The 27518-nt window shown below is 41.3% G+C and overlaps 1 protein-coding gene across 1 annotated transcript; it reads left to right on the top strand.

Annotated features, from left to right (window-relative positions):
• Positions 1-1331: 1331 nt before the first annotated feature.
• On the top strand, positions 1332-27221 carry atg2a (autophagy related 2A). Its single transcript, XM_067599496.1, has 42 exons — positions 1332-1888; positions 2289-2451; positions 3410-3559; positions 3741-3843; positions 6679-6823; positions 7258-7473; positions 7608-7707; positions 8488-8652; positions 9131-9273; positions 9740-9818; positions 10106-10355; positions 10727-10868; positions 11402-11500; positions 11800-11955; positions 12930-13203; positions 13568-13640; positions 13876-14050; positions 14147-14289; positions 14530-14651; positions 14904-15058; positions 15230-15362; positions 15520-15704; positions 15801-15881; positions 17661-17767; positions 17863-17955; positions 18043-18113; positions 18191-18267; positions 19377-19547; positions 19888-20014; positions 20296-20519; positions 20654-20883; positions 21010-21145; positions 21398-21625; positions 21802-21903; positions 22627-22711; positions 23038-23191; positions 23363-23432; positions 23537-23619; positions 23827-23948; positions 24064-24218; positions 24613-24771; positions 25353-27221. Exons 1-42 carry the CDS (start codon positions 1718-1720, stop codon positions 25587-25589), a joined length of 6054 nt encoding a protein of 2017 aa, XP_067455597.1. The 5' UTR covers positions 1332-1717; the 3' UTR covers positions 25590-27221.
• Positions 27222-27518: the final 297 nt, after the last annotated feature.

The raw sequence follows: 27518 nt of genomic DNA on the forward strand, positions 1-27518 counted from the left end.
TTTTTTTTTTTTTTTTAGACTTTTTTGTAATCAGTTAAGGCAGGAACTGTATGAAAAAGATAGATATGATAAAAAATAGAGTTGTCAAAACCTCAAATGTGCTCCATGTTGTCTTCCAGAAGTGAGGCAGTTTTTGTGCTTTTAAGATTACAGAGATTGAATGCATAACATTTTTCCACTTCAGTTGGAAAAAAAGTCTTAAATTGGGAACATTGTTGTTCTGGATTTATTTATATGATATTTCCATAGCAGACAAATACTCTTTATAGTCATCAACTTCTCTGTTATTAGTATGAGCATATAAAAAACAAAACTATGTGGTAAGAAAAATAAATTGATTTGCTAAAGCAACTAAATATTAACAAATAAATGTATGACCAAAACTTTTGAGTAGCTGCACTATATTTAAGTATATTTACAGAACAGTTTATGAGCCTACAATATAGCTTTATTACTGCTACCATAACATGTAATAAAGCAAATGTAAATGTTGCAGCTTGACTGAAGGAAATGTTTACTACTTTATATTCTGTCAGATAGTTTGATTTATAACAACAGATCATACCCTAGAAGTTGATCATAGGTTTTGTGACTAGTAACAGGTGTCTTTATATCTTCCTAAATACTCAAGTAAAGTAACTAAAATGTACTTCAAGTCCACCTCCAGTCAAAAAATGTGTTTTTCTTCTTGTTTCTTCGGTTGGATGTTTGAGCTTCACTGTGCAGAATGATGTATGTGCAGAGTTTGACACTAGAAGGCTGTTTTCACATTAATCTGCTGAAAGTGCAAAGTTTCTCTGTGCTCATTAAAAATCAAATTTTAAGGGGTGGGCCTATATTAGCATGATTTGTGACATCACAACCAGTTTTGGAGCCAATCCTGGTTCAGTATTCAACTCACAAGTGTGATGTGTTTAATGCCTGCAGTGCACAACACTGATAACGGACTTTACAGTGAAGTAGGAGACATCTTCTGTCCAAAACTTCTGAAATGAAATATATTTAGATATTTATAAACTCTGGAATTTTTAATGAGGGAGAATGAGTAGATGTCATTTTAAAGATTTTAACATGATAATTTTTTTTAAAACTTTTTTTGTGGAAAAAACATATTAGACACAAATCATATTAAAATAAGAGTACTTATATACATCTTAAAACATGTCTGGAGGGATCTTTATATACAGTATTTGAGTAAATGTACTTGGTTCCTTTCCAACATCGTCTTGCCTCAGAGTTAGCGACAGACCTTACAAAGATGGCGCCTGCATTGCGTCACATCTTAATTTTCCGGGTTGTGCGTCTCGTCGCGGTGACGCGTGACGCACGGACGTCTTCACCATACCATCAGTTGGCGTATGATAACAATAAACAACCCTGAAACAAGAGATACGCACCAACAGGACCTGTCGCTCCAATCCGACACAAACGTACCGAAAATATGAGCCGAGACAGCTACCGACAGTTGGAGTAACGTCTCGTCAAGTAGTCTGGGACTCTCGTCGGTCCCGACAAAGGATTTCCGAGCTTTAGTGTGAAGCCTAGGGGAGAAGTAGAGTTACGGTTTCCCCTTTCCTTAGCCCCTCTAGCTAGCTGTGGCTCATTCCTTGTTTCTGCACACTTTGTGTTAGTCTGTTATGCAGTTGCCAGAGGACTGTACTCGCACTCGTTCTCCTCCGCTGCCTCTTCGCTCCCTCTCCCCGCTCTCTCTGGCCCTATGTCTCGCTGGCTTTTCCCCTGGTCAGGCTCAATCAAGAAGCGGGCCTGTCGGTATCTCTTACAGCACTACCTCGGTCACTTTCTGCAGGAGCGACTGAGCCTGGACCAGCTGGGCTTGGACCTGTACAATGGCAGCGGTGTCATCAAGGAAATCAACCTCGACGTGTGGGTAAGTTTTGAAAAAGAGAGGAGAGAGGTTGGCTGTCAACTTTCCACCACCACCACCGCCACCACAACAGCAGCAGCAGTCATCGTGTGTTTGTGTCGGGCTCATGCACCCTTGACTGTTTCGCAACAGATCTCGAGTTCAACAACAATCTCTAACGTCATGCCTCATAGCCTAGCTCGCGTTTCTTCGAGGAAATGCACATATGGGAAGCACATTACTAGCAGCACCAGATCAGATGTATCTGTCTCAAATGTCTAAACATTCTGCATGGATATATTTCATCTGCTATGTCCGCTTTGCTTTCTAAGTCTGCACCCAGAGTGATGAGACAAATATGAAACCAATTATTCCCCTTTCTCCTTGTCACTCCTCACTCTCTGCCTCTTCCTCTTTACTCCAGGCGGTCAATGAGCTTCTGGAGTCTCTCGGGGCTCCTCTGGAGATAGTGGATGGCTTTGTCAGCACCATAGCGGTGACCATACCCTGGCAAGCTCTGCTGACCGATCACTGCACCTTAGAAGTTACTGGTCTCCAGATAACATGTCGACCCAAGTATCGGACCAGTAAGTTCACTATAAAGCACCATTTTAAAGTCAACTTTGGGATGGATCTCTCTCTAGGGTCACTGAGAACTCACCAGTCAGCCACAGATTGAGTGAAGGGTTAATCAGATTTCACATTGCTGTACTACTTTAAAGTCATCCAGAGTTTCACTAATTTGTCTCTATTCCCTCCAAACTATCACTGATGTAGAGCTGATGTTGATCTGCAGACATAGAAAGGTGTCTGTTCTGTTAGATTTAACTTATGCGAATAGTGTCATAGAATAAAATGTTCACATGTCAGGTTGTGAGTGAGCGGATAACAGTTAATTGAGAGCTCCGAGCATCCAGACAGAGTTTATTGTTTTTTGAGACCTTCATGTGCTCTGTAAGTCACAGCAATGGTCTACAGAAAGCTCAGGAGGTGCACCTATGTATGAATTGTTAATTTTTTATATCACACACTGAGAAATTCACATTCATGCACGTTACTTGCACTAGCATTGTCTGAAATCTCTCTATTGACTATATAGTGCCCTATATCTACTGTCTGCCATTTTATGTGAGTGTCTGAATTCTGAAATTTATTCGTTATGAAGAGTTAACAACAAAATAAGTTGTGTCAACAGCAGGTACACTGTTCCTTGTTTAACTATTCCACAATGCAATATGTCACATGTTTATAGATGCAAAAATTACAGTCATGGATGCCGCACCTGTCAGTGATGACGCACAATGATGATTATTCATAATCTAAATTTACCTCTCAGAGTAAACTACTATGTAGGGAATAGTGAATAAGTAAATGAAGGAGTGATTTCAGACACAACTTAAGTCTCTGTCAAAACACAGAAAGAAAATTCTGAAAAGGGCCAATGTTTTATGATTAGTCATCATCTATATTCAGTCATAAATAATCGTCACAGTAGCTCTGATGTAAAGAAATCCCTGATTCCCATATGGTGGTGTTTGCACTCAGGTGGGGGTTGGGACTCCCAAGTCTGGTCATCAAGCATGACCTCCAGCATGCAGCTGGCTCAGGAGTGCTTGAAGGACCCCCCGGAGGCGTCTGAAGAGCCACCTGCCCCGCTGGAGGGGCTTGAGATGTTTGCACAAACCATTGAGACGGGTGAGTTAAAGCTGCGTCTGTCCTCATCATGTAAACAAGCAACGATTGCAACATCACAATCATACACAATAATAATGTGAACTCTGACAGTAATAGTGGGAATATTTCTCAAATGTAAAACCCAGTCTGAAAGATCAGTGCTAATGAAACTTTTTATGTCTCTCATCCTGTCTGTTTGTAGTCCTTCGTCGTATTAAAGTCACCTTCCTAGACACTATTGTCCGCATCGAGCACCAGCCCCTGGACCTGGAAACAGGCGTTGCCTTAGAGGTGCACATCAAACGGTACGTCGCAACTTCCTTTCAGGCTGCATGTAAAGAAAATGTGCTGCAGGAAAAAAAATAGGACCAGTTTTGTCTTCATGTTGGTTGCTGTATTCAGTTTTATCCTACAGCTATATTTTTTTTTAATACATAGTTGTAAAATTTATTTTCACATATTTTGAAATGCTAAACAAGCACATTAGTGGAGTCACATTTTCGCTGATAGAAAGCAACTCATGGGACATTTAAATGCAGCTTAAAAGGTCACTTTTACAGTTCATTTGGCAATGATATATTTATAGAAAATCCTTCCTGGATTGCCTTTTAATTAATTACTCTTCACTTAAAATACGAAAGCAGTTGGCTTATGTAACATTTTTTTCTACAAAAGAACAGTAGGAAACACTATTTTGTTTTCTTTGGTTATTGCTTATATGAACAGTGTATTGTTCTGTTTCAGGCTTGATCAGAACAAAAGCATATAATTTCATTTTGATTTTAACCTCAAAAGGCTTTAACCATTTACCCTCAACAGCTTGTGATAGCTATAGTTGAAATCAAAACATCATTTATAAATTTAAATTGTTAAATTCTACAATTTTTCCAAGTATTTTTACATTTCCTGTCTGTAAAATGACACTGCAATTTTTTGTATTTGTGCATGACAAAGCCTTCTTTGTCAAAGTACACGTGTGAACAAGTGTTGTTACAAATGAGCCATCGTCATAAAGACATAAAAGCACTCTGCAGCCCTTGATGGGTCTTTTCTCTGTCTCTAGTTTTATAACCACCTTTTTTTCTGTTGCGGTATTTCACTTTTTATCACTCACACCAGTAAGCATTAGAAAGTGTCTGTTTATCATTAGTAATATTGTAACACTCCCACGTCAGCACTTATATTACAGCCAGAGGAGAGAGGAAGCAAAATGGTCGCTAAGAATCAGATTTCATCTTCTCTCAGCTCATTAAGTAAGCAGATAAGGAGACGAGGCCTCTGCACAGTTATGACCTCCTATTGTCAGACAGCTTCAGTGTAAAGCTCATTTTAAACAGGATCAGTATTGATGAGGTCATCCACCTGAACAAGATTTTATCAGTGGTTGCAATTTGCACGTAAAGGACCAGTTTGTAGAATTTAGTGGCATCTAGTGGTGAGGTTGCAGATTGCAACCAACTGAATACCCACCCTCCCCCCGCTCTCCTTCCAAGTGTGTAGGAGAACCTTTGGTGGCCGCGAAACTCAAAAAACACAAAAGGTCCTCTCTACAGCCAGTGTTTGGTTTGTCCGTTCTAGGCTACTGTAGAAACATGGCAGCGCAACATGGCAGCCTCCATGGAAGGGGACCCGCTCGCTATGTAGATATAAAGGGCTCATTCTAAGGTTTTCATGGATTATACACTAATTAAAACATACTTCTGAATAATATATTCCATTTCTGCCAAGTCTGTTCCGCTAAATTCTACACACTGCACCTTTAAGTATGTAAGTAAATTTTATTTGTATGGCGCTTATCATAGACATTAGTCACAAAGTGCTTTACAAGGCATAAAACCACATAAAAAGAAATAAAGAAAACATAGTAGATGAAATGAACCCAAGACACATAATAAAAAAGTGCAAAGCTAAAACACACACTGCCTGTCTAAACAGGTGTGTCTTTCGCTGCTCTTTAAAAGAATCCGCAGAATCAGCAGACCGTATGGTTGCGGGCACAGCTTTCCATAGTTTGGGTGCCACAGCCTTAAAAGCTTGATCACCACGGGTCTTTAGGCGGGTGTGTCGGGCAGACAGCAAGTTTAGCATATTTGACCTAAGAGAGCAAGCTGATGAGTAAGGGTGTAGTAGATCAGCCACATATGCAGGAGCCTGATTGTGCAAAGCTCTGTAAGTGAGAATAAGAACTTTAAACTGGATCTTAAATGCAACAGGGAGCCAGTAAAGATATTTAAGTATAGGGGTTATATTAGATTTTGTTTGATCTAGATTCACTAGATTCACGTTTTTCATGAGTTTCGCAGCCACTGTAGGTTTTCCTACATGCTTGGAAGGGGAGGGGGAGGAGGAGCGGTAATCAGTTGTTTGCAGTCTGCAACTTCACTGCTAGGTGCCACGAAATCTTACACACTGGTCCTTTAAATACATATTTGCACAGAGGGAGGACTGTGGATTTTGGCCCCCATCATTACATTGTAGTGCATTATGAAGGGATCTCTTAATGGTTTATATGAACAGGAGAAATGATTACAGCAAGAAAAATATGTGTCAGTGTTCATTTGGGCTCCTGACAGATGTGGAAAAATTATAAACTTGTCATGTAAAGCTACATTTGTAAATTGACTGGTAACTGAGATTGTTTACACATTCCCAACCTCTTACTCACTTGATCATCATCACGTAGTCACTGTTAGTTTCCTGTGTTTATGTCCCACGTGTCCTGTTACTGTTGTGCCATTTTAAAAAATGCGTTACTGTGACACAATTGAACCTGTTTGTTTTCCTGTCATATTGACAAAGTTTCTCAGGAAAGTCGTGTGGATCGAGGGTCAATGACCAGAAGGCCTAGTCATCACAACGGCTTGATTTCAAAAAAAAAAAAAAAATTAGGCATGTTACAGTGGTAGTGTTTGATTAACAGTGGGGGACAGTAACAAAATGTTCCTACGTTCCTACGGTTGCATAATTTCCATAATCAACCTGTTAGTCTTCTCTGCCTTCTAGCAGTGTTTCTCAAAATTAAAATCATGTTTCCTGTCACAAAACAGGTATGATCATGTCCTGACTGTGTTAGAGAAACTGAACCTTTTCTTCATTCTACTTCGTAATATCTACATCTTTCATTTATAATCTCTCTCCAGGCTGGAGTACTTTGACGAGGCGGTGCGGGACCCAGCCAGCCAGACTGCCGTGCCTGTCGACATCCACCAGCCGCCCGCCTTCTTGCACAAGATCCTCCAGCTGAGTGCAGTTCAGCTGTTCTATGACAGCAATGGCACAGTACAGGTGACGTCACTGGTTGACTGTAGAGTCTTTATATAAAATCTTTAAATTTGATTATAATTTCTCCTTTATTTACCCGTTTGTGTCTGAATTTGTTTCTCTCACACATTTGTTTTCTATTTATGTATTTAATTTACTTATTCAAAGACTTATTGAAGGCTTACGAAAGATTAAGCAAAATATTTGTTTTTCTAAACTGAAGAAATGGGTAAAAGAAAGTCTTCAAGTAGAAGCCCACTTATATTTTTGTTTGTTATATGAAATGCAAGTTTCACCCAGTGGTAACCCAGAATACATACTTTTGTTAATTTGTAAAGTTGGAGGAGCAGACTGAAAAATCCTTACAGTGAGAAAGGAAATGTGCAGTAATATAAGCTGACTTTGTGGACATCAGCACAACAACTAGAAATGCTCAAAGAGTTGTCTTGATTTCTTAGGGCCCTCCTGAGGAAGAGCAGCCAGATTCAGCCACGGCTAGTGAAGGAGAGGAGGAGGAAGATGACAATGAGAAGGAGGAGGAGGAGAAAGAGGAGGTGAAGCCCCAGGCTGTTCCTCCTTCTACTCCATCTCAGCCGCTGCTCATAGGAAGCTGCTCCGGTTTCATCGAGACCACTGTCAAGATCAAACAGAACGACATGCTGCCAGGACCAAAGGTGTGTGTGTGTGTTTGTTTGTGTTTGTATAATATAAGATCATCAACTCTCTCATGTGTACTAATAGATTATAAAATCCATTTGCTCTCTCATATTGATTTGAGGTATCCTGTCTTTCTCTCTCTGTTCATTAGTTGGAGTTGGATGGGAAAGTGGGCTGCGTCCACATGCTGCTGTCTCCAGATCAAATAACTCATCTGACGGACCTGCTGGCAGCCCTCTGCATAGACACTGGTACAGTAAAACATAGCCACTGTGACACACTGGGCATGAACCAGTCCAAGTTCAACTTCTCATTTCAAAACACTCCAGATCCCAGTGCCATCTGGACCACACTTGACCCTTTAATCATAACTCAGAGAAATCTGAGATTGCAATTATGTCTCAGATCCTTGGATTTTATTGGCGTTATAGGTTATGCTTAATATATCCTGGTGGTTATGGCATCACACAAGATGACCTGTTGCCTCTGTGATTTAAAAGATTATGATTTGACCAGCTTATGGTGGTTAATGGCAAAAAACAGTCATGGTCAGGTCATAGCATGGCCTTTTATAGATAAATAATAGTCAAATGGACACGGGCCTTCAATGCACTTCTCCTGTTCACAAATAAAACTGCTTTTAAAATGACCTCATTACTCTGAGATCATTGTCAAGTGATCCTTTCTCCAACCTTGGTGCTGATGAATAAATGATGAATAAAACTTAAAAAATCTCACCACACATTTATATCAAGCGGGCATTAATACTACTTGTGTGTGTGTGTGTGTAGGACATAGAAGGTAATCAGATGCCTGCAGGCTTTAGCATCACATAATATAAAACTCCTCACGGGCAGCAGGACTGAACAAATACACGTAGACACAGGCAATAAACCTGTATGTACTGTTCCCTCTGTAGCCCGGAGCAAGAGAGTAAGGTCACTCTCAGATCTGTAAATGCCTCATAAATGTAAGGTCACACACACACACACAAAGATGAACTCATCTCTGTCCTCTCTCCTCTCCTCCAGAGCCAGAGACTAAGTGTGGGGGGGTACACAGCCGTCCTTTGGACTCAGACGACCTGCGTATGATTGAGGAGGACCTCAGCAAGCAGCTGGGCTCCAGTCCCAGAGACAAGGATTGGGACTCTGATCCTGAGTTGGAACCTTACATTACCACCCTGGAGAACGGAGGTAAACAGTACAGCAAAGGCCAACTTATCATCTGTCTGTATGAAACACAGAATAAGTTCAGCAGACATGCTCAAAAAGGCATTTAGTTTATTTTCATCCCAGCCCGAGTGAGCTTCTTCCAAAATATTGAATGAAATGAAAGAGACTTCTTTTATCCTTTAGTGTTGAAATTGATTTTTTTTTCCCTCTAAAAGCAAAATGTAGCAAACAGCCTGATTAAGGTACAAGGTGCCTGGTTGTGAAAAATTGCAGAGACTCAGTTTTGAGTTTTGTTATTTCTACTTGGAGCTGTGATTTTGTTATTTGTAGCCCTGAAAAAGAAGAGTGTCGCTCTTGAAGAAATGTATTTAAAAACACACCTGCTACTCCTTCACTTGCACCGAAGTTCCACGATGTGTTTATGTATATTGTCGTATCTAACTTATTTGTCACTGTGTGTTTTTTTTTTTTGCGTGTGTGCGTAACTGTGTCCTTGCAGAAATGTTTTACTCCATGGGTCCTGCTGGGATGAGCAGTAGCGTGACGTCTGTGCGCTCCGGCAGCGAGCTGTCAGACAGCGATATGGAGTCTTCTACGCACAGTCTAGCCAGCCTCACACAGCCCGCAGCGCTATCTGCACAGGTACAACCTCTGTGTGTGTGTGTGTGTGTGTGTGTGTGTGTGTGTGTTTTTTTACAGTTTAAGCATTTGTCAATAGTGGCATCTTCTATTGGTAGTATCGGGTATAGTTTTAATATTTGCAGTGTTAAATTTCTGTTACTTTGCCATTTTTTTGTTTTTTTTTTGTTTGTTTTCATAATCAAAGGCAATATGCATGTGTTTGGAAATGGAAAAATATGTATAGCACAGGATAATGTTTGTTCTTTCTTTCCTTATTTTTTTTTTAACCTTTTATTTATTCAGGGACATTTCACTGAGAGGCAGCCTTTCTTTTGCAGGAATGCGTCACATTCACGCATGATCACAACCTCTCTAACCTTTAGGCCACCACTGCCCTCGCAAAGATCCAAAACACAGAACTTCCAAATGTTCTAATCAAATCACAAGTGATTCAATAGGTAATTTCCACTTCATTTTTCCCTCTCAGGGCATGATGAACTGTCCCAGGAGATATCCTGTAGCAGGCTGTCTGACGAGTCTACCGCAGTCCAGCAGCCGCACCAGAGGTAAAATCACTGCTGTGCTGAGCAAACAATTTTTACATCACTATGAAGGAGCCTGCAAGTACTGGATTGTTCTGAAAGTTGCTCTCTTTTATGACAAGGACCCAGAGTCAGATAGTAATCCTGCAGGATCTTTGTGCTTTAAAGTCATTGTTTTAACATAATGACACCTCAGAGTTTCATTACTAACTTGCATGTCACCACATACCGCAGCTGTTCACTTAATCATCATTGTTCATGTTTTAGTATTTTCCCAAATGACACTGAACTCTCATCCTATTCCTTTGTAGGACGTTCACACAGCGGCCAGGCGGAGCAGATGAAGGCCGACGCTCTGCTGCGTCTGACGTTAGGCGGGCTCACCCTGACTCTGCTGCAGGAGGACCCGCCGGCTAAAGCTGAGGGAGCCTCATCATTGGCTCAGGTGTCTCAGGTGTTCTTCCGGGAGCTCGCTTTCTTCAAAGACAGCATGTTCAGCGAGAGAGACTTCCACCATCTGAGAGGCGGCTTCGCCAAGGCCTGCCCGCACTCCCACCTCAGGTAGAAAAACACACACGTGTATTGTCATTATTGAGTTTTGATTGATGTTCACATCTAATTTTCTTTTAGCACAGCAGTTATAGATTTGAAGACTCTTATTTTGGACTTGTAGTTCTTTATAAATATAAGGAAAGTGGACATTTCACTCAAAGGTGACAAGAGATGAGATAGCAGAGATGGATATTGTTCAAGTACTATAAACCTGGATGAAGTTAAATAATCAGTAGGTATGATGAATGTGTTTCATGTCTCTGCCTCTCTGTCTTTTTTGTTTCATACACTCTTACAAACCAAAGTTGTTGTGACCTCCTACAGGGTTCTCCTAGGTAAGAGTATCTAAATTTTCTTTCTCCTTTCATCGTCTCTCTCAGGCTGACAGGAGCAGCAGTGCAGGTTGCTTGCGAGATGCGGAGCGGGAGGCGTAACAGTCGGGCGGTGACCTCTGACCTTTCCTTTAGCAGACTGGAACTGTTAGAGTGCCTCTGGGAGGACAGCAAGCCTCAATACAGCGAGGTACAGAATCTCTCACTGCTCACTGTGTGGCAGCGCTCACACTGCAAGACTGTTTTTTTTTTGTTTGGCCATTCACATTAGATCATTATGTTGTCAATGAATGTCCATAATATTGATTGCAGTGCAAAACAGTAACAACAACATGATGTCACAGGTGATCGTTATAAGGTCTAACATCTCAACTCCACTGAGCACATCTGTCACAGCTGTCCTTCATCTTTCTTTTCTACTAGAACCAACATGATAGAAGTTTGACTGCCAGCATGAAGTCAAGATGAATGTTAACTTCATCGATATTAAACAAAATCAAATGAATTGTGATATGTGAAAAAAACAAATATGTAGTTGATGTAAAACCACAAAGGAAAGTGACCCAAATCAGAACTGAAAATGTTAGATTCAGTGATATCTTTGTCAAATATGAGTAAACGTTTACCTTGTTGTCTGAAAGTAGTTTATGTTTGTTGTTCTCTTACTAAGCTCATAAGGAAGACCTTAGACAACAGTTTGTTTCTCTCTTTGTCTCTTTCTAGTTGCTCCAATTCCAGAAAGCTGGTCTGTTCACAATTGGAGCCGCAGCCAGACCATGTGCCCAAGTACACTACAGCCTCACTGAAAAACACCTGCGAAAGGTACGAATTAATACACAAACACACACAGACTGGATTCCTGCGTGTTTAAGTGCAAAAGTGGCTCTACTGTTATAAAACACAAAGCTGTGTCAAAGACTGGTGTTTGAAGTAGAGCTGTGAGGAGTGATCAAAGAAAACTACTAAAAGACAAATAAATCATGACTGCAGATGAAGCAAGTCTGAAAAGTAAAGCAACTATTTACTATTTTTTTGATTATAGCATTAAGAATGTTGCACATAACTTTTTTTAATGTCACACGTCATGTAAAATCTTCAAGCATGTTTGTGTGTGTTTGCAGGGTAAACAGCGGGTGGTGCGGCGAGACAGTGTTGTGCGAGTGGAGCTGGCAGAACTGAGCGCCGAGCTGGACCTGGACATCCTCAGTCGCCTGGAGAACCTGAGCAAGGCCTTCAGCTACTGTCCCTCACAGACAGCCGGACCTGGACACATGCAGGTGGAACCTCACGTACATTTTATCCCATCATATAGAATCTAATTACATGAAAAATATAGACCATCAGTAGTCCAATTAAAACACAAGCAAGAAAACAGGGTGTATAAAAGAAATACATGATGACACAATCGGCTGAAAACACAAATCAGCATGCACGTCGTTGCACCTGTTTTGTCATAGCATGAGTAATACTATGACCTATGACCAGAAATAAGGGCAGTTTGTAATGACGTTGGAAAAGCATGTACTTAAATCAAATGGAGCCTCCTAACTTGGTTTATATCACAATATAAATTTGTAATTAATCACACAAGGAGAAGCAAACTGAGCAGTGACCTGCCCTCTCAAAGAATTAACAATTTGTCTTCCATATTTATCTCATATCATTGAATTTGGAGAGCAGTATTTACAGACTGGAAACACGCAGAAACTGATGAATTCAATAAAAATCTGACAGTAATGGAGAATTTAACAAATGGGTAATAATAAAGGAACTGACCAGATTGGGTTTTGTATCTTGTACACATTGCATTTGATGAGCTGTTCTTCTTAAGAGCATTCATTGTGTATTATAAACCAGACTGCTCATATCTGAACAGAAAAGAATCAAAAATCAAGCAAAATTTTATTTTTGGCTTATGGAAACGCTCCAGTTTGGTTGTGCAGTGTCATGGATTTTTACATCATTACCACAGTGAGAAACCCGAAATAGACAAAGCTCTTTTTCAGGTTTCAAGAGGTAATCATGTCATGTCTGACCTGATATTAGTGCTGACACAAACATGAACATAATTGACAGGGATTAAAGTAAATAAGCACTTCAGATTGCCCAACATCTGTAGTAAAGCCTCTCAGTGGCCAACTCTAACTACTAACTGTAACGCTGAGACTGAATCATCCCCTAAAATTCAGCCAACTTTCTTTTGATGATAAATACTAACATATTCTCACTTTTCTTTCCTCCCATCTCTCAGACCCAGAGCATTGAGCTGTGGTCCTCCTTCTCCCTCCTCTCCCCCCACGCTGTCCTCAGGCTTCGTTTCCCCATACCAGATTTACGGCCCCTACCTGAGCGACAGCCTCTGACCGTGAGGTCAGTGCGGCAGGAGACGCTGGTGCTGGAGCTGACGGAGCTGGAGCTGAAGCACCAAGAAGCACCGGATCTGCAGAGCGAGCAGCCCGTCCTGGGACAGCTGTCGGCTCCCTGCCTCACCCAGCTGCTGGAGGCCTCCTTTACCGACCTGCACGGTGGGAGCAAACACAACCCCATACATTAGAGTTTTTTATAAACAGTAAAACAGTTAAAGCATTTCCAGTAGTGAGAATTGGATGCTTTTCTTTGTCACACATAACAGTAAACTGAATAGATTTGAGTTTCGGACTCTTGGTCAGACAAAAAAAAGACATTTCAAGATGTCAACTTGGGCTTTGGGAAATTATAACGGCCATTTTTCGATATTTACTGATATTTTATAGACAAAAAAATTAATTAAGAAAATAATCAGCAGATTATCGATAATGAAAATAATTTAAAGCTGCGAGTTGCTGCCATGTTGAGTTTATATATATGTTGTTAAAGCAGTTAGAGAACTGATGTGTTGTGTCTCATCAGGGTCGTATGAGGGCTGGGAGGGAGGCTCCTTCCCCTGCATCAGAGTGAAGAAGAGCCACGACTCTCTGCCCAGGTTAGTGGTGATGGTCGTGACGATATAGAGTGGATAATAATTCACACAAACGTATTTTGGTGTTTCATAACATGCTGTAATACTCAAATCAGCACTTTACTGTCTCGAGGAAGTAGCAGATGTCCTGACTTTCTATTGTCTACATTGACTCGTTCTTGCTCATTAAATCATAATCAAGTGCACTCGGTATTACTGCACCACCAAAATCGATCAGTCGTCATCCTTCTTTGAACAGGATATCGGTGCGTGTGCGTGGTGGCGAGACTCAGGGCCCGGCAGCAGGCCTGGGCGGGATTACCCTGGACCTCGCCAGAGACCTGGGGGCCGCCTTCTTTGAAAGCCACTGTGAACTCCAAGACAAAACCAGCTCTCCGTTCTCCTCCAACCGCACCATGTTTGAGACTGAGGAGGTGTGCTGGCACTCGCACGCGCACACACAAACACACAAAATATTCAGCTGTCTTATCAAGATGTCAGCCCTGACCTAGTCCTCTTCCCTGGTTTAGATGGTGATCCCAGCTGACCCGGAGGAGATGCGTCAGTTTCAGGCTCAGTGTGTCGCTCAGTGTCAGTGCGCTGTGGACATCAGCCTGCCGCTGGCCTACATCCTTCTGCCCAGCAAACAGGCCTTTCAGAGTGTCTACAACAGGTACGTCAGTACAGTAGGAGGAGTGTGAGTGTGATCATCTACGCTTACATCATCCAGGTGGCCTCAAAACAGTTGGAAAATGTTTTAAGTTATCTACATTAAGATGTCTTAAATACAAGGAATATAGTTCATAGATGAACACAGAACAGGGTTCAGGGTTACAAGATGCACTTTAACTATCCTGTTGTTGTTTTTGGTCCTCTACATCATAAGTATCGCTGAACTCAATCTCCTCCACAGAATCAATAATGACCTTTTGATGTGGGAGCCGCCTCCCCCTCCTCCCTCCTCGGCCCACAGCCCTGACCACAGCCGCTATCAGCACGACGAGTTCCAGCTTTGCAAGTCGGCCTTTAGACTGGGTGAGTTTGACTGCAGTTTTGATGGAGAGACTCAAACCAAATTTAGATTTTTTTGCCACCATCAGGAGTATAACTTGTTAAGTTACTGGTTACTGATTTTATTCTTGTTTTTTCTCACTCGTTTTGTCACTTTTCTCTTTGTCATTTGAGCCAAAACTAACAAGTAACCTGCCAAAACATCAAGCAGTGTGTGGACATGAATCACAGCTAAAGTATGTTTTCTTGTGTCTTCATTCTCTCTTGCTGCCATAGACTCTGACTCTGAGGAGGACGAACCTCAGTTCTACTTGGCCAGTGAACCATCTGGAAGGACAAAATCAGCCTCCAGCCCCAACCACAACCTCAGCCTCCTCTCCCTCACTGTCATTATCAATAAAGGTCGCCTCCAAGCCAGGACAGACAGGAAGGTGAGTCAGGTGGCTGCTAAACATATTAGAAGACACTGAATTTAACTTGCACGAATAAGCTTAACTGCCACAGATCTTGGAATATTTGTGTAAGGAAAAATGTTTTTAAAACTATATCAATTTTTTATCAAGTAATTTGTGTGTTTTTTTAACTGTTTCCATTACATTCAGGAGGACCAGAGTCATGGAGAAATTGTGCTTGACCTGGAAGGAGGGAAGATATTCAGTGTTGCGCAGCACCAGAATGACCCTCATCTCAATTATCTGTGTCTGGAGAGCAGACGAGTTGAGCTCTATCACCGAGGTGCACATCATTGTGTTGTTTGCAATCATTTTATTACAACTTTATTAATATTTTCCACTATAAATCATGTCCAATACTACATTTAATGGTGCACAGAACTTTTAAATGTATGTTTTGCGTCATCAAGCACAACTGTTTTCCTCCCACACCACTACAGCGGTGGTGAAAGACACCCCCATCCCGCAGCGGTTGGAGATGCCCGCCTTCTCTGCCCCAAAGCACTTGGACCCTACCATCTACCCCACAGAGGTGGGAGTCAGCAGCGTGAGTGGCAGGGAGGGAGAGCAACAGATGTTGTCCACAGCCATTAAAATCACTCTAGACCCTCAGAGGAACGTCAAGGTACGCCCTCCCTCCGCACATCATTTTACATTTAGAGCAAGATTGAAGTTAAACAATGTTGTTGTTTTTTGTTTTTTCGTTGTTGTCTCTTTGTAGGAATTCCTTGTCGCTCTTCGACTTCAAGGTGCCACCATGCGACATTACATGACGCAGACCAATCACAGCTGGCATGAGCAGGTGAGAATCAGTAAAAGGAAGGTAAAAGAAAAAAGTCTTCCTGTCTCTTCATGTTCTTGTTTAAAAGTGCGTGAAAGGAAAAAACCTTCGTAAAACACTGAAAAACAGTCACTGGCAGTATACCTTGCATTTGTGATTATTTTTATCATTTAATTTCTAGGCATTTCAGGGTGTTTTCTTATTTCATGCATCACTTGCATTAAGTATTTTGAGAACAGTTACAGTGGAGGGAAACAACAGAACAATTATCATCTGTCTTTGAGAAAAATGTCTGATTTTAAAGATTTTTTTTTTTAGTCCCTCAGAGTCAAAAAGGGCTCCTTCTCTCTCTAGACCAACATTTTTGACATTCCACATTCATACAGAAATAGAAATATATGAATGTGGCGAATGTAGAGAACAAGAAATAGGATACTGATTTCTCCAGTAGCAATGGACCAGAGTGCAGTAAAGTAGTATTGAAGTATTTCTCACGAGTCATATCACTTTAAATTCTGTATAAGGGATGCAGCTGTTGCTTTTGTTCAAGTAGAACATACAACTCTTGATCATCCTCTCTAATCACATAAACCTGCTGCTGCTTTGGTGGATCTTAAAGGTATTTTGGAAATAACTGATTGTAGATGTAGCAGATTTAGGGAAAGTGAGAAATAGGTAAAATGCATTTGATGACAAAATAACAGGTGAATAGCATCTTATAATTTTTCCATCTAGAAGACATAATACATTAAAGAAGAACTGAGAAAAGGAGAACACAGATGACCAGACATGTGATACTGTCTGTGCTGGTAGTTGTTATAGTCAGTCTGCTTTCCCTCAAAACGCCCACCTACACTAAATCACCACCTATGCCAGAAAACCAACTTCTCTGCCTTTCTTGCTCCCAAAGATAACATGGATAAATGCATAACTGTACAATAGCTGCAAAACAATACTTCATTATATATATGTATATATATATATATATTACATATAAGTTCTGTAGCCAAGCAGATCTGCAACCAATGTTATTTTTTAGAGCAGTTGCAATTTGTTATGTTTTCTTTTTTAGCTTTATGTGCCTCTCAAAGTCTTTCAGTAGCTTCAAATATGTCTACGCTGCATATTTTCATTTTCAGAATAATCAGAATTATTTGAAAATGAAAGAAATATTTATTTAAGATTAATGATGAATTATGAATATGTAGTATTTAGACAAGCCTAGAAAACATGTATTACAAAATGCATTTTTTAACTACGATAAAAGTAACACAACTGATAGGTGAAATCTGTGAAGTTTGTTTCAACAGTCTCATAATCAATAAATAACACAGGTGAAAATGACTAATTACAACAAAAACATTTACTCAATGTTTTACTCAAGTCAAACCATGCAACTGACCTTCTTTTTTTTACTTCATAGAGGTAAATCATCATAACCAACAAATAACACAAGAAACCCTTCGGTGAACTGTTTGCAGCCTTTTCCCCCCATTCAGAAGAATGAGAAACAAACAAAATTTTGATGCGCACAAGCTGCTTGGATTCCCACTTATAAAGAAGGTTAAAACTAATTGTGATAGCTTGATTTGCTCATAAGGACCAGAGCTATTGATACGTTGATTGACAGCAAGATAGTCCTAGATGGGATGCGACTGATAGTTTTAAATATAGGTTAATGTGTGGAGAAAACACAAATCACACCCATCTTCCACACTGAAGTCCAATTAGGTGAATAGATTTAAAATATTCCTGTATCTCCTGCCAACTCAGTCTGTTTATTTATTTTTTTTTTTACAGCTGGTCGATTTCTTGGATGTCATTGACGACCCTATTCTGGGATACACAGCACCTGCCGTCATCACTGTCCTCCACACACACCTTGCTACCTGTGCCGTCGACTACAGGTATATACATAAAGACTGTTTTTATTGCAATAAAATCATAATGTCTCTTTGTTTTTTGTTTTTTTTACCCTCACTGTCTGTTTTTCTGTCTTCAGACCTCTGTATCTGCCGCTGCGGGTGTTGTTCACAGTAGAGTCTTTCTCTCTGTCCAGTAACATCATTGTAGACACTGCCACCTTCCACCTCAGGTACAGCTCACCTCTAAATGAGCATTAAAGATCTCCACCAAATGAATGAAAGTCAGTGCAGTCAATATTTTCTCCTGTTGCCGTCAGATTCATCCTTGATGACTCGGCTCTCTACCTCTCCGACAAATGTGAGACTGACACGGTGGACCTGAGGAGAGGTGAGACATAGAAAATACTGTTCTTGTGTCATCAGTAGATATGAATGAGTTAATATTAATTCCTTTGTGTCCAACAGACTATGTTTGTGTTCTGGACATTGACCTGTTGGAGCTCGCCATCACCACATGGAAAGGAAGCGATACGGGCAAACTGGTGAGCGTTTCCCGTCTGTTCACTATACGTCCCTGTTTTCCATGAAGGACGGCAGCAAAAAAAAAAAAAAAGAAAAAGAAAGACTACCCCTGCCACAGAAAATGTGAATGTAAACAAAACATTATAATTTTGTTCAATTTCCTTCAAAAACCACCAACAAGCGCAGGCCCCGTGTATATAAATATTTGTTTTACCATAATGAGGTTTCACCATAATAATAGACTTGCAGTTGAAGAGTGGGATCATTTTTCATCTGGACGTGAAATCTAAACCGACAAGGCAACAGTAAACACGTCGTCCCTCGACAGTGATGCAACAATCTTTTGAGCCAATCAGTAACAAGTTGTACAAATGTAAGAACGGACAGTTTACAGTCTGTTATGTAACAATGCAAACATGTCTGTAGGTCTATTTGTATATACAAGGCTTGACTTTTAGGCAGTTGCTCTGTTGATTTTTCTTGCTAGATGTTCATAGCATCAGGTGTATTTTATCTTTCTTTTTTTGTTTGTTTGTTTTTATGTATGTTCTAGAAAATGTCTTTCTATACACTCCTCCAATTCATCTTCTCTACACACTATTATGTTGTTATTTAATCCTCTTTTGTATTTATTAAATTAAATATTATGTATTTGATGTGAAAGACACACAAGCTCTTTGACAGCGCTGATGATGCCCAAAAGTAAACAGGTTAAAAACTTGAGTGTGATCATCAACAAACCAGCGACAGTCAGCAATCGATGGGCTGATTCTTGCTTATTTCACAACTGGAAACCTTCTAATGGATTTTTTTTAGTGTAAAAATTACTTTTCAATCCATTTTAAATGGTTGAAAATCAACAGATAACTCTACTGTCTTTTGACTCATGATTATTATGGAAATAGATGCAGACATCAGGTGATTATTTCTCACAGGTTTTGTCCAAATCTGACCAGTCCTTGATATTTTGTTTGTAGTTATGTATTATAAATGTATATTTTTATTTATGCAGTTTCTTTTTTCAACTGTAAAATGCCCCGCTCAGTACATATGGTGGAGGTTTTTTTTGTACCTAAATTTCGATGTTAGTACTGGTCAGGCTTTAATCTTAACTGTCTTTGTTCTCCAGTCTCAGCCTCTGTTTGAGCTTCGTTGCTCCAACAACGTGGTTCACCTCCACACGTGTGCTGATTCCTGCGCTGCTTTGGTCAATCTGCTGCAGTACCTGGTCTCCCAGGGTGACCTGCACCCCCCGCCGCGACACGCCTCACCCACAGAAATCGCTGGCCAGAAACTACCGGTGAGGCTTATGTATTCATTGGAGAGTTAACGGATGGATAAGTCTTACAGCTGTGAACTATTTGAGTGTGTCAAGTTAATTTGTTTATATAAAGATACATTATGACATCCTCTGTCCATAGAATATCTTAAAACCCTTAATGTGACAAAACATTGAAACCTCAGAAGAGCAACAGAAATAAGAACTTTCTTCCAGGATGGACAAACATTCAGTAGTTACCGTATATACAGGGAAGAGAGAAGAAGCTTTAGTATAATTACAATATGAAGAAACACAATAAAGAGGCAAAATGTGAACAATGAAACTGTTTAAATTTCTTTGTAATATTGTGTTTTAATAGCTGTCAGAGAGTCCTGCGTCTATTCTGCCGTTCCCTCCAGCTGAAACTGCTGAGATCAACCAGTATGATCTGGCTGATGCCTTAATTGACACAGAGAGGAGCCACCGGGAAGAGAGTTTAGACCCAGGTACAGAAGAGTTTGTTTCTTTTTCTTTATACTTTACATCTCATCAGGTGAATAAACATGAAACAACCCTGGTTTACCAGATTTAACTAATCCAGCCTCAAAGTGTTTTGGAGAAAAACTGCTGTATGTCGCAACCATATGCAGTCATTCACAGTACAAATATGCTCAGGAGATGTTTAGTCACTGTAGATAAAGGTGGAGTGACGACAGCACCTGCTCGTCTTAACCACACATCTTTGCATTTGTTGCTGATGGATGCTGGATTCTCTGCGTTTGTTTAGGTTCACCCTCCATGCCGAGAGGCTCGCCCGTCTCCGTCTACCTGTTCCCCGGTGAAGCCTCAAAGCGCAGTCCCTCTGTGCTGCAGGGGGACGACTCTGAGCTTGACGGACTGGTTGCCACAGCAACAGAGGCTCAGGCAGATATGATGTCAGAGGAAGGGTCCGAGGGCTCTGAGGACAACGACGACTTTTGTATCCTGGAGGCTCCCGGCATGGGCATCCCAGTGAGTCTGATGAGTCTCTTTGGTCTTTCTTGTGATTTTTCTCTTCACCCACAGCGTGAATCCTCTAGAATGCTTATTCATAAAATGTCCGCACATGAGATTTGTTACTAAGTGAGTCGTGTCCTCCATCACAGCCCAGAGATGGAGAGCCCGTGGTGACAGTTCTGGCTCAGGGGCCCATCCGGGTGAAAGATAGCCATTTTTCGAGGCCGCGAGGCAGCTCAGACTTGCTCCGTGCCCCGAGCCGCTTCCCAGTGCCCCAGAGCAGGGTGGTGCTGCGGGAGATCTCTGTGGTCTGGCATCTCTATGGGGGCAAGGACTTTGGCGGCAAGCCCTTGTCCATACACGCCCAACATGCAAATAGGTAACACACACTCACACAAGTATTTAACCCACAGACGTTTTGTTTATCGTGTAATATATATACACACTTGCATCTGTTCATTTTTTCTGTTGCCTTTATAATTTCTCTCTCTCTTCCTCCTTCCAGGGGTCGTTCAGTCCCTGCCGGTGTGCGTGGCTCCCCGTCACGCTCCGTCACTTCCTCTCGTCCACAGAACTCCTGGCGCTGGGCTGGAGGCAGCGGCCGCCAGCACACCCTGCTAATGGAGATCCAGCTCACCAAGGTGTGTGTGTGTGTGTGTGTGTGTGTGTGTGATCTTGACTGAGATGAAACTAACTAGAAGAGGTTGACAAAATGATCTCACCACAAAGTCCACTAAGTGGCTGTTCTGGAGCTTTTGACACCCTCTGTCTATTCTTAGACCCTCAGTTCAGATGAAGAAAAACTTCCATTGCAACATACAATCAAACACTGTTGTGCTCTATATTTCATGGTGCCTCTTTTTCCAACATATTCCTCCTGTTTTGTTCCCTAGGTGTCCTTCCAGCATGAGTCCTACCAGGTGGCCGTGGCCGGGCAGGATGGGGAGGGGTCACTGGCAACTGTGGTCGGGGTGGGTCCCGGTGGCGAGCAGCCTCTCTCCAGGCAGGTGTTTATTGTCCAGGAGCTGGAGGTTCGAGACCGACTGGCCTCCTCACAAATCAACAAATTCCTCTACCTCTACACCAGCGAGAGCATGCCACGCCGAGCCCACTCCAACATGGTGAGACGGCAGGAAGTCTTTGATTTAAAAAAAAAACCTCTGAAATGCCAAATGTTGGAGGTGTTTGTTATAAAAAAATGGACCTGTTCTGGTTTAATTGCCCTCTTAAATGATCAAATGAAAATAATTATTTGCAGCTACCATCTTATGACGTTAACTGTGTTGCCTTGTTGTAGTTGACAGTGAAGGCCCTGCAGGTGTGTCCAGAATCTGGTCTTGGTGGTCCAGAGTGTTGTCTCCGAGTCAGCCTGCTGCCACTGCGACTTAACATCGACCAGGTACCTCCGACCACTGAGATGAATACTAACAGCTACTCTCTACTCGTCTATCATAACTCACTCTCAAGCTGAACACAAGACCCCTAAAACTGGCTGAGTAGAGCTCTCAGATCTGCAGGGACATTTTCAGACCCTTGTTTTGATTTGTCCTGTGTGGAAACTGAGGGAAGTAAATGGTTTTGGTCTTCTGGTCATCTGTCTGAGTTTTATTCAGAGCTGTTGTATGAAAGGTAATAAATATGTAACTGTGTTCGCAGAATTCATTCTGCATATTTATGTGGAAACCAGAAATTACTGCTCATATCAGCTCTAGAAGTATCAGATTAGAGAAAACATGTAACTACTAACAGTGATTATTGTTGTTTTTCAGTTGTATTTAATTAGAAATGAAAACAGCATTTAACATTTGTTATGATTGTGTGTCACTACCAGTTTACACAAGAAATGAGCCATTCAAAGCCACGACTGATCTTGTGTTTCTTTCTATCACAATCTTAAGTGGCTTCTCAGTTTCACCATCACAGGCAACATAACTAAACTCACAAAAGTCACTGCATGCTCTAGAAACACAGATTTCTTTGTAGCATGTTGATCAGTTGATATTTATTTCGAATTTTGGATTTCACTGCCTACCGCGTTCTGACAGGGACCATCGTTTGTGCTTCTCCTGTAGCCTCTCCGCATCTAACCAGCCTTTTTTTTTTTTATCCCTCCGCTGTCCAGGACGCGCTGTTCTTCCTGAAGGACTTTTTCAGTAATCTAGCTTCCTATGTTAACCCTTACCTGCCTGTGGACCCTGCCGCTGAAGGTGAGCTGTGTCCATTGATGTTTTTTTCTCTGCACTTTTCATTAATATATTAAATGAGATCAATCATGTAGGACAAGCTGATTTTTATGGATAAGTGATGTATTTAATTACTGCAGATGGATGAATTTTCACTGGCTGAGGAACATATTTAAGTGATCACTCAAGCTAATTATGAACACATTAATATTTGGTCCTAGATTTAGTATTTAAGAACAGGCTTTAGTCCAAATTGGTTTTCCCTGTGAATTTAGCAACTGGCTGTTTACAGTTTGTGACGTATTCTAACTGTCGTGTTCCTGCTTATTTTTCCATCTGTACGTTTTCAGTGAAGGCAGACCCCTCCCAGAAGGCATCTGAGGAGATGGAGTCATCTGGTGGTCTGGGACCTGACCTCACAGCCTCTGTGGAAACTACCTACAGCGAGCAGAGCTCCTCCTCCGCCGGCTCCACCTCCTCCTCTGACCAGCCAATCTACTTCCGGTATGTAAACACTAATTCACCAGGAGGAAGACGCCTGTGTGTAACACGTTCAAATATGACAAAATTTAGAACATCTTAGCATAAAGTATAACATTGTGTAAGACAGAGCAAGTGCAAATGATGATTCATTAATAATACTGGTCTCCTGGTTCTCCCCGCCGTCTCTTTCAGGGAGTTTCGTTTCACCTCTGAAGTGCCTATCTGGCTGGACTATCACGGCAAACATGTCGTCATTGAACAGGTGAGAGGTCACGTCACAATACAGAAATCTGTAGGATTTTAGTGTATTTGATCATGCGTAGGTTGTCCAGATAACACTCTTTTAACCCCTCTCTGGTTTCACAGGGAACGTTTGCAGGGATTCTGATCGGCCTGGCTCAGTTAAATTGTTCTGAGCTGAAGCTGAAGAGGCTCTGCTGCAGACACGGGTAGAAATACACATCTCTCTGCTAACACAAAAATCTCATTAGTTGCTTGACATACATTTATGTGATCTATGAAAGAGCTTCTGTGATGTGTAAACGTCCCAAATTCTTTCAGTTTTTTTGTGACTTTCTGAGTCAATGTGTGAAATGCAGACCTGTGTAATTCTCTGTTGTAAGTTTATTAGTTTTTTTTTCTGCAACACTTTGTAGCCTCCTCGGTGTAGACAAAGTGATCCAGTACGCCGTCACAGAGTGGCTGACAGACATCAGGAAGAATCAGCTGCCGGGCATCCTGGGAGGTGTTGGCCCCATGCACTCTGTTGTCCAGCTTTGTGAGTTGAAACTGCTTACTACACAGTGTTAGTTTATGTGATGCATAACATTTACATCTTTTCTTATTCTCATCTCATCTATCATTTCATTCTCCATCTCTGTGTGTTTCTCCAGTCCACGGAGTGAGGGATCTGTTCTGGCTGCCTATAGAGCAGTACAGGAAAGATGGACGCATTATTCGAGGTCTCCAGAGGGGGGCAGCATCCTTTGGCACCTCAACAGCATCAGCTGCTCTGGAGCTTAGCAACAGGCTGGTTCAGGCAATCCAGGTACTCAATCCTAAACGATATTCAGTGCAAATCATGATTAGTGACTGAATTAAAGTTGTACAGCAGGGCAGCTTCAAGGAGATAAATTAGAACATAGAATAAATTTTATCTGCAGAAAATGTTTCAGATACCTCAGAGAAAAACTTCCCTTTACAAGGTAAATTAACTCCATGATGACATAAGATTAGGAATGTGTCCTTGATGTCGATGTTTGTGCTTTCCAGAAGGATTTCAGAATAAGCAGGGCCTCTAGTATTTGCTGTCTGTCGAGCCCAAAATCACATATTACAAACTCAAAGGACTTTACAATCTGTACAACATACAACACCTCAGATACTTGATTCAGATAAAGAATAACTGAACCTTTGTATGTGTCTGCTCGCTTCTCTTACAGGCCACAGCAGAGACAGTATATGACATCCTGTCTCCGACGCCACCCCTGAATCGCTTCGCCATCACTGAGGGCCGGGCCCCCACCAGCCGGCCCCGCAGAGCCGCCCAGCCTGCAGACCTCCGGGAAGGTGTAGCCAAGGCCTACGACACCGTCAGAGAGGTGCGTTTCTGTAACTTGCATCTTCATCTAATTATATGAGAAACCCAGTTTTTGTAGTCAGGGCTGGAGTTAAGAGATACTCCTGGAGAAATACAATTTTTTTGGTCATATATACAGTATGCGTAACCAGGTTTCTAATATCTACATAGATGTTTGTTCTTCACCTTTTGGAACAATATATGGTGATGAAAATCTGAGCTTTAAGGACCACTAATGATTTCATCACTGCATCTCAGTTGTCATCAGCTTTTTACAGATTTAAAACAGGGAAAGTATTGCTGTGAAAGGAATGATCACAAGATGAAAGGGGTGATCATAACACGCAGTAATGCACAGTTCATGTGAAAATGTCTGATATGGAGCTGAAAGACTGGCAACAATTTTGATAAATCGTCATTTTTCATTCAAAAATACCAAAACTTTGCTTTTTACAGTCTTTCAAATGTGAAGATTTCCTGTTTTTCTTTGATTTCTCCCAGCAGCCTCATCTCTTGTGTGTGTGTGTGTGTAAATGTACTAAAAACACTTGATGCCTCTTTACACTTTGACTGAAATATCTCCGCACTCTGTCTCCTCTACAGGGAGTGATCGACACGGCTCAGACCCTGTGCGATGTAGCATCCCGCGGCCATGAACAGAAGGGTCTCCCCGGTGCCGTGGGCGGCGTCCTGCGGCAGATCCCGCCCACTGTGGTCCGACCCTTAATAGTGGCCTCTGAAGCTACTTCCAATCTGCTCGGCGGCATGCGGAACCAGATCAAACCGGACGCCAGGAAGGAAGATTTCCTGAAGTGGCGTACAGAGGATGGCCAAGAATGATGACGACTTTTTTGCGTCCGTGTGGGAGAGCGAGAGCGTGTGTGTGTGTGTGTGTATGAGAGAGAGGTTGTGATTTGGGAACGTCTCAGCTGAAGGAGCGAATGCAGGGTTTGAATGTGTATTTGCATGTGTGTACGGACTAACGAGAGTCAGTGTGTGTTTCAATGCAAAAAGAAAGCTACGACTAACTACTACTGCAGTTACTGACGCCCAGTGTTTTACGTGGCTCCATTATACGTGGATTTAATTATTGTTTTGCATCCAGCAGGAGTCCCTCCCCGCAGTACTATACTAGTCTGCAGATTCTCCTCACTGTCAGTTTAGTGTGCAAACATATCGCCGTCACTCTCATCCGGCTGAGTTTTCAATCCAAACAAGGGCAGATAGGATTATCACTCTCAAGGTTTCTTTGATGTTCATAAGAAAATGGGATTTATGTACTTGCAGTTGCACTGTTCAAAACTGTTTGTGTTCTAGTTCAATGGGATTTCTCACAGCTTCACTTACTTGCAAGATGCACGCAAAAGGCAAATAGTCTAAAGGAGTCAAAACAGAATAATGGACAATTTAACTGTGAGATCAGTGTGTTTCATGGGACTGTTTCCCTGCACCTGGTAAGCAGGTGAACTTGAATATTTCGATTCAGTTCACCCGTATTGGGTGCATGATGTGAAAACAGGTGACTCCAGCTTTGGTCTACTTGTATTATTTAAGTCTGGTCTTTGCAGATGCTGATGATCCTCCAGAGTTAGGTAGATGGTTTACACTCACATCACAACAGCGTGATCTGTGATTGGTTCAGTTTTGGCCCTACTATGCACCTGCTCCTCCTCAGTGCTGTTATTTGTGCCATAAACCTTGCAGAGTGCTCTTTTTTTTTTTTTTTAACTAGCTTGTGTTGCCTTCCTCGTCCCTGCAACCTTCCCACTAGAAGAATAATAAATAATTAATACTGGCTTGTAATGATTTGCATAACTGACTGAATAGAAACACGTGAAGCCTCTAAATTCTGTTAAAGTCTCACAAAGTCAAGCTGGACTTTAATTGTCTCTCTGATGAAGTGAATCAGTAACTCAGCAAACTGTCCTGATGTCAGCCAGTGGTTCTTCTACCTGCTTTGCAGCTCGTTTGTGCTTCTGTCTCCATGGCGATCTGGAGACAACGGGGGCCGGGAGTTCAATTAATCTGCTCTGTCTTCGAAATTGCTTTGCCCTTTTCTTTAGTTGCCTTCCTGCATTTTTATGTTTCTTTTATTTGTTTTTGTTTTTTTTAAATTTCGTTAAACATAAGTATTGTCATATTCAAAATAAGTGTTGAGAGGATGTGAATCTGGTGACAATGGAGGATGAGAACTTTGGGTTTTGTGGTTTAAAAAAAAAAACGTTTTACATTTTTATCTTTTTTTTTGTTTGTTTAATAAGTGTAAGGGATGTGTGTCCGTGTGTGTGTGACAGAGAGAGAGTGTGTTTGTGTGCGCGCATGATGCATGTCTGTGAGGGTGACGGGTTGACGCTTGTCAAACCTCTTGTGTGTTACTATTTACTATATCATAAACTGTATGAATGACCTGTATAATACAAAGACAAGGAGTATACAAATTAATAGAAAAAATAAAAAATTTGAGTATAAAAACTGAACGCCATCTTTGCCTTTTGATCCACAACAAATATTTTGTTGTCAGTTTTCCACTTCCTGCTGCTTTATTTCTGCCAATAATTATTTTACTCCGCTACATTTCAGAGGGAAGTACATTTTACGTTTACATTTATTTGTCAGCTAAATTAGTAGTTATGCTGCAGATTAGGATTTTAAATCCAAACATTTGCGCAACTAATAAGATATGGTCCATTGCTATAGTTGAGACTACCAGAAAATATTTAAAATTAGCTCCTTGGACGGCTGAAAGGTTAAAGTGCTGCTTATACAGAC

Source organism: Thunnus thynnus, chromosome 9 (assembly GCF_963924715.1).
Source record: "Thunnus thynnus chromosome 9, fThuThy2.1, whole genome shotgun sequence".
Taxonomy (NCBI): domain Eukaryota; kingdom Metazoa; phylum Chordata; class Actinopteri; order Scombriformes; family Scombridae; genus Thunnus; species Thunnus thynnus.

Bases quoted from the DNA above. Each gene is read 5' to 3' on its own strand.
- atg2a (XM_067599496.1), top strand. From the start codon at position 1,718: ATGTCTCGCTGGCTTTTCCCCTGGTCAGGCTCAATCAAGAAGCGGGCC. The intron at 13,641-13,875 runs GTTAGTGGTGAT...TTCTTTGAACAG, and splicing joins AGCCACGACTCTCTGCCCAG to GATATCGGTGCGTGTGCGTG. The intron at 19,548-19,887 runs GTGAGGCTTATG...GTGTTTTAATAG, and splicing joins TCGCTGGCCAGAAACTACCG to CTGTCAGAGAGTCCTGCGTC.